We start from the raw sequence: 12672 nt of genomic DNA, 5'->3' as shown, positions 1-12672 counted from the left end.
ACTCACTCAACCCCCATCAAAAGTCTCAGGATTAACAAGGGTTTTAGGACGGCAAAACAGAGCTTTGGACAACTCACATGTAGAACTTCAATGACGGCCCAACAGCCAGCAGCACGAATGGCACTACTGTGTAGCAGATGGCGACCTGTGTCCCCGCCCATGTGATGACATCATACACAAGCCTGTGGGTTTCTGTTTCCTGGAAGTGTGGCCTGATGTTGTGCCTCACCTGCAACAGGATTAGGGGCGATAGTAAACTGCAACGTTCACTCAATATCGACAGTTGCTGAGATAAATCAGAGAGGCTATGCACCAACCCAAGGGGGCAGAATAATAATGAGAATAAATGGCACATACTGACACAGATAACGAATGCATAAAATGTTCCTCAGCATAAATATAGCCAAAATTATTATTATTAAAAATAATAAACACAGTTAGCTTCCTTCGCTATCTGATGGAGACATAGCTGGATGATGAAATGGACAGAAGAAGCAGGAAATGGCCATGAAATGTGACCCCAGCTCTGGCTCGGGCAGTTACAGAGGAAATGCAACAGATATCTTCATAATGGCATCTAATGAACAACCTAGTTCTGTGGTCAGAAGGGCTGCTTTAGACTTCCTTTAGAACAGGATAATGGAAGAGCAATCATCTTGATCTGCAAGACATCACACACACTAATAGGCCACTGCTGAATTAATAAGCCAATTTTCTGGCATCTCATCATGTCTCAATGAGGAAAAAGTACAGTCATAGAAAAGGAACAAAACCCATACTCCTCCATAGATCTTCTCCTTGCTTTTGTGTTATTTCTGGCTTAATAAGAACAGAGTCATGCACATAGCAAAATGATGGAAACTCAACTGTAGTATCCTCAACTTTTTTATGCCTGGTTTTATGCCTTCCAATATAGGAATCTATGGTTCATGAAATTGTACTTACGTTGAAAATTAATCTTTCTTTGCTGATGTCACATACAAAATGTGTGGAACATTAGATATTCTTATATTTCTTTTGCTTATACAGTGGGTGGGGGGGTATTTGGCAGCCACCAAAAGACTATAGAGGTCTGTAATTTTCATCATAGTTACACTTCGACTGTGTAAACAAAACAAATCCAGGAAGTCACATAGTATGGTTTTTAAATAATTTATTTGTATAAATGTTGCAGACAAAAAGTATTAGTGGGTGGTTAGTTTATCATGTATATAAAAGATACGTCCTACAGGTGGGAGCAGCATGACTTTTAAATGATATTATGACTTTATAATCCTTTTTGAGTATTGAATACTTACTGCACGTGCTGCTAGTGTCATGACGATGCCTGTGACAAAAGTGAGGTAGTACCCAGGGTACACCCCATGCCATACAGCCGACAGAAGGAAGGTTGCAGCAGTAGGATTGTAGGGACAGCGTTCATAACACACCCTAAACACACAATGATCCCACAAATAAGTTTAAGTTAATGGAATAGCTGTAGTTACCAACTTTATAATATGGGCACTTCTCATGTAGCAAAATGCTACTCACCTCTTCAACCAGAGTGCAGTCTGAATATTCCAGTTGTCCAGAAACAGCTTGAAGCTAGTGGCAGACTGGAGGATGTATGCATTTTGGGGAAACAAAAAAAATAATAATCTGTGCAGTAATTTATCCAGTGAAATAGATATATTTATAAAAATATGGTTCTTTGTCCAACCTCTATTTTCAGTATTCTCAAGTTTAATACTGCATCCCATCTTGGCAAGCCATCTTTGTCGAAGCCATTGAAGCCAAAACCAGCAGCATTGTTAATGGCATCAGCTATTTAGAGACAAGGAGAGATTGGGTTATCTACTGTAAACAACTGCACAGTGAGTTGCTGCAGTTGCATTACACGAACACTAGAGGGCGGAAAATGAACAGAGAAGAAAAAGGGAACCGTAAGAATCAAATGTTGAACTGTTGTCCTGTTTGAGGTTGATAAGAATAATTCACGGGCACAATTAAATCATTATTGAAATTTTAGCTGTAAGGAGAAAGGAAAAATGTACCCAGAGTCCAGACAAAGTAATACTTGGGTCGTGTGGCCACCATTGATAAGTAGAGGTAGAGGACCTGGACGTAGAATGGTGAAGTGGCAACGAAGTGGTCATCATTCACATAGGCCACAGGGCACGCCCTGAACAAGGCCAGGTAGATGAGCAGAGTGGCAGCACAGGTGCACAGTTTCCGGACCACTTCTCTCTGAAGCAACATGGAAAACAGCATTAGTTTGCCTGAACTTGGAAGCTCTCCCTGCTTTGGAGAGACATTTTTTTTTGTAGCCACACAAGTGTTAAACCCATAAGTGAGTAGGTGTGCCCAAAGTTTTGACTGGTACACTTCAACTGGTACAAACATTTCTAAATTAATAGTCATCGTCAATGTACATCAATTACAAATGTATGTTTCTCCATAATTCTTGTCTGAAGAAAATGAAAACAGAATGTCTGAAAGAAGTGAACCGACTTCCCACACAACAATGGAAAAGAAAGAACACACGCACGTACGCGCGCGCACATGCACATGCACGCACACCAACTGTTCATTCAGCTGCACAGACTAATAAACTGTAGCTCTAGTGTTTGCTCTGTGTTGCCTCAGTACCAACCAAAGCACACAGCATGGGCTTACCTCTGCTCAGGCATTTAATTATCCACACTCCTGCAAGGACTTTTTTTTTTTTTTTTTTTTTTGCAAGCACTCTGCCAATTATGTTGTGAGTGTGTGTCTTTATCTTTACTAGAGTACAGCCCCTTGCCTGGCAGGATGAATCACATTCTCTCCCACATGAACGTGAAATACACAGATTAAGTTCAGGGTTGCAAAAATGAAACCACGGTCATGGACCTGACCTTGTGAAACGTAAGGCATGCGCTTCATTAAAAAAGAAATTAGGCTTTATAAGCTTAATTGGAATGCAGTTAAAATGGATAGAAACCACTTATATGCAATAATTCTGGGGGTGGACAAGGGGGCATTTTTAACATGGGTACAACAAAGATCGTGTGGTGCTGGCAAGGGCAAAGAAGGGGGATTTGTTCTGTGGGGATGGAAGTTATGTGAACACATGGAATATTTATGGAGGTGATCAATCACACAGCAGGTTTATTTATGCCTGCTGCAGAATGCAAAGGATGGCAAGATGTTGGCTAGTACAGTCTATTAACTGCAGATAAAGGTATGGTGGGAAAAAAATGAAAGTGCTGACTGCATATCCAAGCTCTTGTTTTCAAAACAAAATGTAGGGGTGAATAATGAAAAAAGCTCCTTCCTTTATGAGAAACATATAAAGACCCACTGTGCATGTTTTATTGTCTAGCTGACCTTGAACCGATTAAATAAACAGATTTGTGAAAGAGAAGAGAGTATATATATCACATGATCATCATAGCTGTGCTGCCCGCTGTAACCCCATACAATTTTGTATTCTCGCACAGTCGCTCATTTTATATAACTGCTAAATACCGCAGCCAATCCCAGATCATCAGAAACCAGGAAAGAACCCACCTTAGCCAGCCCACCCAATAAAATAATGTAACCTTAAAGTGGTAGCTACTGGCATTTAGGTGGGGTCTTACATTAGGAGAGGGGTCACTCTGTTTGAACTTCCCGTTTTCTTTGCCATTGGACTCCAGATGTTTCAGGTGGTATCCTGTTCCATGTATGAAGGCAATGTAGTCGTTGAAAGAGCAGGTGGGTCCAGCCAGAATGCTCATGAAGTTACAGTTGTAGCTCAAATACTCCAGTAGGGTTGGCATTTTCCTGTCGTATTCAGGCAAAAGATAAAAATAACTAAATAAAAATCAATCAATCAATGCAGACAACTGAACAGAGGCCAATGCTGTTTGCATGCTAAACACAAAATTGTGTAATATAATACATTATAATAACTGCATAGGCGCTGAAGTTTGTTTTCGAAAAGCTTCCTGGCATCTGTTTGGCTTTTCTTCAAGTGTGGAGTACTGCTAAAATCAAGAAAAAGGCATCCGATTCCTAATTTCTCACTTTCTGGCAGTGGGTGTTTCTGCAGCGTGCTGCCAATTGACAATGACCCATACAGCGCATTCCTTAGAGGAAATGGGATGGTGGTGTGGTTTGGGTGTTACTATGGAGATATTTGTAAGATCAGCTTTGTGCTCAAGAAATACTAGTTATGACTTTCATCACTTCATTGTTTATTGTGCTATTTTGTGGTACTTTTATTCATTCATATGACAAGCCTAATAAATAGGCTTGTCACTGTCCTGGTGAGACCTGTCAATTCAAAAATGTTCACTTAATGCAAATATAACCTATTTTTAAACCATTGCGCAATATACATGGCAGGGGACAATAGAAAGTTTACAACCCTGTGGTGTACAAACATACCTGTCACACATACCTTACAGCTAAACTCTTCTGAGTGACAGTCAACTGCTCCTCTTTTTGAGCCAATCCTACATGAAGAGAGAGAGAGAGACAAGGAAAAGAGCAGGTATTCTTTCAATACGAGCAGCGGTTTACTGAAGCACAAAAAAAAAAAAAAAAAAAAAAAACGCAGAACAGCCAGCCAAGACATCAGATTTGTTCTTAATTGTGTGTTTGTACTGTTGAAGCTGAAGTTGACTTTATACGTGTTAGACAGAACCTAGTGAAACAAAACAATGTTTCTCCCGTGCTACATGTAACATTTGAACAATTAAACAAAGTTACATAGTGACAAAGTGCTCGTGTGCGACACAGACAAACTGGGCTACATAAAGTGCCAAACAGGGGACACAGGCAGTGCCAGGGTAACATTTAACAAAAAAAGCAATGAGACAGACAGCAGTGTGTTACATTTATGGCATTTATCAGACACCCTTATCCAGTGTGACTTACAATCAGTATTTACAGGGACAGTGTTACAGTTTCAATGGTTTTGTTTGCTTGGGCTTGCTGAGTGCATTAATCATCTGAGAACATTTGTTAACACAAGCGAAGTAAAGTGCACGGATAAACCAAAACTAAACCTCCAACAAAGGAGAAAAATAATGACTAACACATGGGGAGGAAGCCCATATATAGTGTTCCAGAGGGCAGGTGATGGCAACGTGCTGACAGGACAGATTCCAACTGAACTGTGGCACATTCACAGCAGCCACATGACATCTTGTTGGAATACAGCCCTTCTTCTACTCAACGTTCAGAACCTGAACACTCCACATGCCACATGAACGTAAAATGATGGGCTATGTAAAAAGATCACAAAGATGCAAGGGGACACTAGGAATATTTACATCCTGATGTTTAGTATATACATATATAGTACATACTGTACTTATGACTTCATGGCCACAAATACATTAAAAAAAAAATCCAAACATGTTGAATGCAGCATTCCTAAAGGACACACCCAACAGTAGAGAATTAGCGGAGGAGAGGAGCTGGAGGCGTACACCTCGCACTGCCTGTGACAGTTCTCTGAAACTGGACTCAACCAGAAAAAGCCAAGGAAGCGAGGGGAGTAATTCCCCATTAGTTACCACCATTCCGCTAATGATAAGATTAGCCACCTAATCAGCTTCCACGACTCCTAATGACTGCTGCTAAATCATCCTTGTCCAGCCACAGAACTCTCACACCAACACACACTGCATCAACACCACTCTCGGTCGAATGCGCAGTGAGAGCTCCACTGGGAGAGTGGAGAACAGCATGAATCCACTTTAAAAAGCACACCGGTGCGCAGTGAACGCTGACCTTACAAAGAACACTGCAGAATCCTGCACATTTCCAGCATGGAACTATAATTCTTTAAAATGAACACAGAATACAAAGTTCTTAGCTCTAATAATGCTAAGTAGTGGCTAAGACGTGACTTTAGAGGAGATCAGAGGGTTTAGTTACATCACCAAGGACAATCTACTTTTTTTTGTGGTAAAGATAGAAAACACACACACATTTGCTACATTCATTCAGATTAACAGCAAAATCAGCACTGAACAGATCCACATCAACACTGCATCTATCCCCAACAATGGCCTCCACGGTGTGTTTTTGGGAAGTGGTGGCCTAGCAGTTAAGCGGCCCCATAATCAGAAGTTTTGCTTTCGAATCCTGATCCGCCCAGGTGCCACTTGGGTGCAACTGGGCAAAAGTACCGTCCGCATGCACTGCTCCCCGGGCGCCTGTCATGGCCGCCCACTGCTCACTACGGGTGATGATTAACAGCAGAGGACACATTTCGTTGAGTCACCATGTGCTGTGCTGCAGTGTTTTACAATGATAATCACTTCACTTTCACTCACTTCAGTAACATAGCTCTATAAATATCGTGCACATGCACGTCAAGTTCTTTGGGCCGTAAAGTGGTTTGGGGGTGCTCTGTGTTTGGTGTGTGTTTTAGGTTGTTCGCTGGGTGGAGATTGGGACTGATGGTTCCGCCTAACTATTCCCTCATCATCAGTCTACCATTCAACTCATCAGACAGGAGCATTTAAGGACAACTCCAGCCACAGGACGGGGTCCCTTGTTGTCGAGCCGGAGGAGGAGTGTTAAAGAAAAGTAGAGAAAAGCCTGTGTTGTGTGTTAGTGTGGGCAGTGTTGTGTTAGATGTGGTTTTTCGTGTAAATTGTATATAGTCTCTCCTTGTGTGAGTGGTGTTGTTCCTCCTGTCAGTTGTTGGTTGTTCACTTCTATGTAAATAAAAGCCAGGTACATGTGTATTCCCACCTCACATACCCCTCTCCTTCGTTGTCACGTTTCCCAACCCCTAGACGGGGACGTGCACAAGCATCAGTCAATTATGCGTTCAAATATGCATCAGTCATTTTTTCTTGGTCTGAATTCATGTCAACAAATGCTACGCTCTGTCAAATAATTGCATTAGCTGAAAACACCACACTGCACATGTACAATCAGCCAAGCAACACTGCATTCTATAAATATCTGTAAAAACTTGACACATGCCGAGTGAGTCATATTTAGCCAGATGTCCGGTAAGTTAATAAGGAAAAAAACCAAAGGGGGCATGTTTAAAACAGGAATTTCCCTGGGTAGTGTGGAAGAAAAATACATTTTGGTAAATATTTATAAATATTTATCAAGTGGATATTTATACAAATAAAACGTTTCCATGAGGAACGGCTTTGTTGCCAGATGCAGATAGAGAAATGGCAAATGGAAGGTATGTGGAACAGCTAAAAAATGCTACTGTGGGATTTTCTTTAAGCCTGTAGCCGAAGTAGACCAGGAGGAACATGCAGAGAAAGATGTCAGGCCAGCTTCTTCCTGTCTGGGCAGAGCATCACACTTTCAAATTTCCATTTTCTGCACTAATTATCTACTTTAGATGTCAGGAGCAGTTCTGCCTGCTATCCTTAACTTGCTAATATATGACACAGATCCATTTCATTCTCCCAGTCACAACTGATGAACCTTTTCCACCCCTCGCTCACTCCTTTTCTCAGCTCAGAGTCTCCAGAGTCGGAAGGAAAACTACAGTTTTCAGACATAACTTTCCGTGGATAATCCTTATTCCTGTTATCCCTCAACCTGTTGCTGCTGATCTTAGTATCTGGTCCATCAGCAATAAAAGATTTACAATAAAGAGGGGAAAAAGCTGATGTATTTCGCTAAATGTACACACCATATAATGAAACCCTATTTATATTGCACCAGTTCAGGTTACAATGGATGTGTTTGTGTGATTGTAATGGCAAAGTACTCCTACACACATCATTCTAACACAGTTAATTTTATTCCAACAGCTTTTTTTCAGGGTGAACAGAGAGATGTACATATTTAGAGAGCTCCTAGGTCAATTTTTTTTTAAAGCAGAACACATCTGAAGATATATGGGTGCACTTACCATCATGAAGTTCAAAAGCCAGGCTCGTGATCTTCTGAGTGATGACCATCATCGGCCTATATTAAAAGCCAAAACCAAATACCCCACTGCTGATTACTCACAATGTACTTTTGCAGATGTACAATTGTGTTGATTCGTGACTCCATGTGGATGGGCATCCTGGAATAGTACTATGATTGGCCAGGTCTGCACTTACCCGGTGAAGTCCGCCGAGTACATCCCATAGTCAAAGACATAGACCCGTGTGATCTGGCAGAACGTGAGATATCCCAGGGCAAGAACAAAGCAGTACCTGCCAATAGATTAAAGGCATTACTGGCCAGGAGAGCACTGATGCCTAAAAATAAATACTGACACTAACACATTCAACAGGGCAAAGGCTAAAACTGTAGAGTGATCAGCAGTTTGGCAATGAAAGTTTTTTTTTTTTTTTTTATGGATTCGGCTAAACAATCTGGAGCGCTAAAATCTCCAAAGGTATCTTAATACAAAAAAACGGAACCATCCGTTATCATTAATAAGTAAAACAAAGCAGCACTGATGCAGATAGTGTTTCTGTCTGAAGTATTCATATGCAAAACACACAAAGGACAATAAGATAACTGCTTTGTTATGGCAGATCAAGTTGACAGGATCAGAAATCCAAATTAGCGTGATAGCGAAAAACTCCAGGCAGCTGGATTATGGTTGATGAAAACCTGATTAAAAAGTTGAATGCATTACGAATCACATTGTTTAGCCTATTTATTTTTCACATTATAAACCGCATTTGCATTTGTGCAGAAAAAACACAAAGAGGGGAGGAGTAGATCCTCTGGCTTCTCCCCAGTTGACGCACAGTGGCAAACAGCTGCAGGTCACGGAGGAAACACTGCATCCATTCAAGACGCCGTTCCATAGAGGGCCCAACAATCCCATTCAGATTCCTGCTGAAGCAACACTGGACAGATTGTAGGTGCAGCAGAGTCCGCCCTCAATGCCCCTGACAAAGCCAACTTAACATGGCTGTGGAACCACACAGGACATTCAGAGCAGTACTAGGCCTGTGAAGACACAACCACCCTTCAGTCCCCCTCCAGAGTTCACCGAGGATACGGACACCCTGTCGTGAAGGGCTGCATTGTTTGTACAGTAGGGAGAATGTGCAAAGGTTTTATCTGCTGGGGGTGGCGGCTTGCTGAGGTCATCTGTATTGGACATCTACAATGTTAACCAGGGGTGGAAAGCCTGCACCGAATGACTGGTGCAGCTCTATGACATTTGTTGTGAGATAGATGATAATGTTAATGAGCTCAAACCCTAAACCTTCTAAGTCACTATGAGTTACAGCAATTTCATAATGGATCAGGGTAGGCTTCGGATCCATGCATCAGTATTCATTCATCTCAATGACTATCAATACATGACAGCATTTTCTAGACTGAAATATATAAAACCTGTAATTATTCAGTGTGACATTCAAAAACGCACTTGATGGTTGATGGGGCACTTGATGGGGCAGTGGTGGCCTTGTGGGGGAGTGGTGGCCTAGCGCTTTGAATCCTGATCCGCCAAGGTGCCACTGAGGTGCCACTGAGCAAAGCACCGTCCCCACACACTGCTCCCCGGGCACCTGTCATGGCTGCCCACTGCTCACTCAGGGTGATGGGTTAAATGCAGAGGACAAATTTCACTGTGTGCACCGTGTGCTGTGCATCTCAAGTGACAATCACTTTACTTAAAAAAGATTTTGGATTGCCTTTTGATTGTTCTCCAACAGCTATTATTCAAGATTAAGGCCACATAAATGAACATTTAAACAGTGGCTAATTTGAATATAATCGATGAAAAAATAATAATAATAATAACAATAAATAATAATAATAACAGGACAATCATCAAGCTAGAATCTGATAAAGTTCACTAGCAAACAAATCTAACACTAAGACATATAGTTAACAAGGAAACAATCAGCAACAGCCATTCCAACTAACATATTCCAAAACCCCCTTTCTAACTGGGGGTCTTTGGTCTAGCCATTTGTAACACACTTGCATTTCTCTGTGCTGTTTCGAGCTGGGAGCATCTAGAACTTGACTAGCTGGCTCATTCGCTGGCAAGTGCAGCATGTCATTCCACCATGTTTCCTGTTGTCAGTTTATTGACTGAAGCTAGGTAACAGTAATAACAGTTACTGTGCCAGACGTCCTGAATTCCCTCCGACTATATATATTATGATTTATTTTTCAGATACAACTGATCAGCCGGACAGAGTACTGCATTCAAGCTCTGAAAATAGCAGTGGAGAGGAATGATGCTACTAACAAAGTGTGACTGAGCAAGACTCACAAAATGTATCTGGCAACAACATACGGCACAGAGGCCCTGAAGTGACGCTTTTTTTTTTTTTTTGAGCACCATTAACAGGAGAAAAACAACTGCAGCAGGATGATTCTTCCTTCTGAAACAAAGGGATAACGTCACTCCCAGCATTCCATGGGAGCCTGCTGAATTCAGTAAAATACAGTTTACGCCTCACTAAGGAAAATTATTTTAATGAAACATGGACACATAGATAACTGTAAAAATAGAAATCAAGCTTACTAATGCATTACAGTTGCCAGAATAGTCTCTCTTTTAGAGACAATGTTTCATAATGTAAAGCTACTATAAGAACTAACTTAAGGCCACAGGATACTGACTCTAAACCGATTAGGAAGAACTATTCAGATCAACATGATCTAGGTCTGTTAGAACCTTATGTTGCCCCTCCTTTGTCCAAGAGGAAATAACTGCAGCTCTTCGGCATGTTTGTTTAGCCAGCTGCTGCTCTGTTTAAGTCTGTTGGTTTTGAACTAGAGTAGGAATCATTTTTGTCCTGTTACATCAGACATGCATGGACAGGCCGTGAAAAAAAGTGAGCGTGATGTGAAAGGCTTGGATTTCATATATCAGCTTGACAAAATACCTGGTCCTTCATCTTATCATATTTATTCAAATACAACTGACAAAGGCCTTCACTCCAAATTACCTCACTCTCTCGGTCTCTTTCAAACTTCTCAAACAACTTTTCGCCCCGTAATTAACACCTCCTCTCAGATGGGCTTTCCTGAGCAGGCAGGAAGGCCTGAATAAGCAGACCAACTGTAATCAGGTCAGCCAGGAAAGTCTGATAAAAGTTGTCAGTCCTGACTGTTCAGCTCTATGGGTTTCAATTACGCTCAACAGATTTTTTTAAAATGGTTCAACATTAAGGAAAGTAAATACCAGAATTTGTAGTAAATTTTAGGTTTTTGTACTATATTTTTCTATTCAATTTACTAACAGAGATGTCCACCAGTAGGTGGAGTATGTGCACAACATCTATATGAGGAGGGCGCAGGACACCATGAGTTGTTTTAGTCCAATTCTGCTAATTGTTATTAATCATCCCAGACAAAGCCCACTTGCATGCTCTTTTTAATTGTTTTAGATAAACCTTTTCATTAAAAAAGCAAGTGCAAGAGAGAGACTGAGGAAATGTTAGACCTTTCATTTCATATATGGCTTCATGCAGCTTGGATCATTTCTGCAAAATTAAATAAAAATGCCATGCTCCATTTAACGCCTACAGAGAGGGATTTTGTCTTTCAGTGTTTCCTCTATGTGCCTCCTGTGCGCTTATCTGCTTTGTTTAATGCCATAAAAGAATTATTAAGCAAAGTACTAGGAGCAAAGTGACTGGACAGAGGCACACAGACAGGCTAATGGTTACAAAGAAGGTTAGGAAACACACGCCGGCCAGTTGGAGGAATGCCCAGGTCTGCCCAAACTACTCCAAAAACAGAGGCATATTTAATGAGTGTCTGCGCATAATTACTTCTGCCCAGAACTTACAATTCACACTAATGCGCACATGCGCTTTCGATCTTTAATTGGTTTGTCCATGATGGCGCTTTCAAAATGAGCATTAGCAGGGCAGTTAATGGCTAAACAAAGGCAGGACACATTTACATAAGACGGGCAGCCAATTTAAAAAACAAATCCTGTTTAGTCCAGAGAATAAAAGTCAAATTTAATCTCTGTACTACAGAGTAAACCAGGTGTCCAAAATGAAACAGTGGCTTCCTCAGACATCACTGGCAAGGGATGAGTACACCATTGAACATGAGTCCCTGTTATGAATGGGATGCTGAGGGAACCAGAGCTACGACATGCCGCTCATGATTCATAAGTCAAATGTTGCATTTGGCCGACAAGACGCGCTCGCCTTCATCCTTCCATATTCACACAGGAAATCCTGCTATTGTTGCGATAAAAGGGGAAAACAGCTCAATTAAAGTGTCCTATCCAAAAGTGCTAGATGCAAAAATAAAAAAAAAAGGTCACACACAATCTGAATTATTTTGTACACTGTTATATTTTTAAATGTTCGATTGCAGCCCAAGGCAGTACTCTGTATTTTTAATTTCCTTACGGACCTGTCACAAATAGGCTGTTCAATGTAGAAGAAAGCTGTGAAAAGGTTATCTGACTTCCTTTGATCCTATCTGCACTGATTTCTTTCCCACATGCCTCTTTATTTCAGACTGCTCTATATTTCCTGTATTCCTCAAATCTGGCCCTGAGTCACGTTCTATATGCTGCAGTTTAATGGAAGCCTGTATCTGTCACAAGCAGCTTGAGGCCTCTTCCACATCCCACAGACATCTTTAATATTGGACCTGGGAGAAGCACTGACAGACAGGCTCTGGCAATTTAGCAACTTGCTATGGTCTGAAAACGTTTCACTTTTCAGACATTTGCTCCAAAAGTCTGGCAAATGAAAGAGATTTGAATTAAGTGAGCAAATCTGC

At 41.2% G+C, this 12672-nt stretch overlaps 1 protein-coding gene across 2 annotated transcripts in view; it reads right to left on the bottom strand.

Annotated features, from left to right (window-relative positions):
* Window positions 1-12672, bottom strand: part of mboat2a (membrane bound O-acyltransferase domain containing 2a) — a 30988-nt gene that overhangs the window by 3839 nt on the left and 14477 nt on the right. For both annotated transcript variants that reach the window (XM_028992926.1, XM_028992937.1), the window contains exons 4-12: window positions 8055-8150; window positions 7859-7914; window positions 4409-4463; window positions 3606-3789; window positions 2037-2229; window positions 1703-1806; window positions 1534-1598; window positions 1299-1431; window positions 78-229 (exon numbers count right to left, since the gene is read on the bottom strand). In XM_028992926.1, coding sequence (XP_028848759.1) covers window positions 78-229; window positions 1299-1431; window positions 1534-1598; window positions 1703-1806; window positions 2037-2229; window positions 3606-3789; window positions 4409-4463; window positions 7859-7914; window positions 8055-8150 — 1038 coding nt within the window. The remainder of the gene's footprint in view (window positions 1-77; window positions 230-1298; window positions 1432-1533; window positions 1599-1702; window positions 1807-2036; window positions 2230-3605; window positions 3790-4408; window positions 4464-7858; window positions 7915-8054; window positions 8151-12672) is intronic.

Source organism: Denticeps clupeoides, chromosome 1 (genome assembly GCF_900700375.1).
Source record: "Denticeps clupeoides chromosome 1, fDenClu1.1, whole genome shotgun sequence".
Classification (NCBI taxonomy): Eukaryota; Metazoa; Chordata; class Actinopteri; order Clupeiformes; family Denticipitidae; genus Denticeps; species Denticeps clupeoides.
This window is presented reverse-complemented; position numbering and strand designations above follow the sequence as displayed.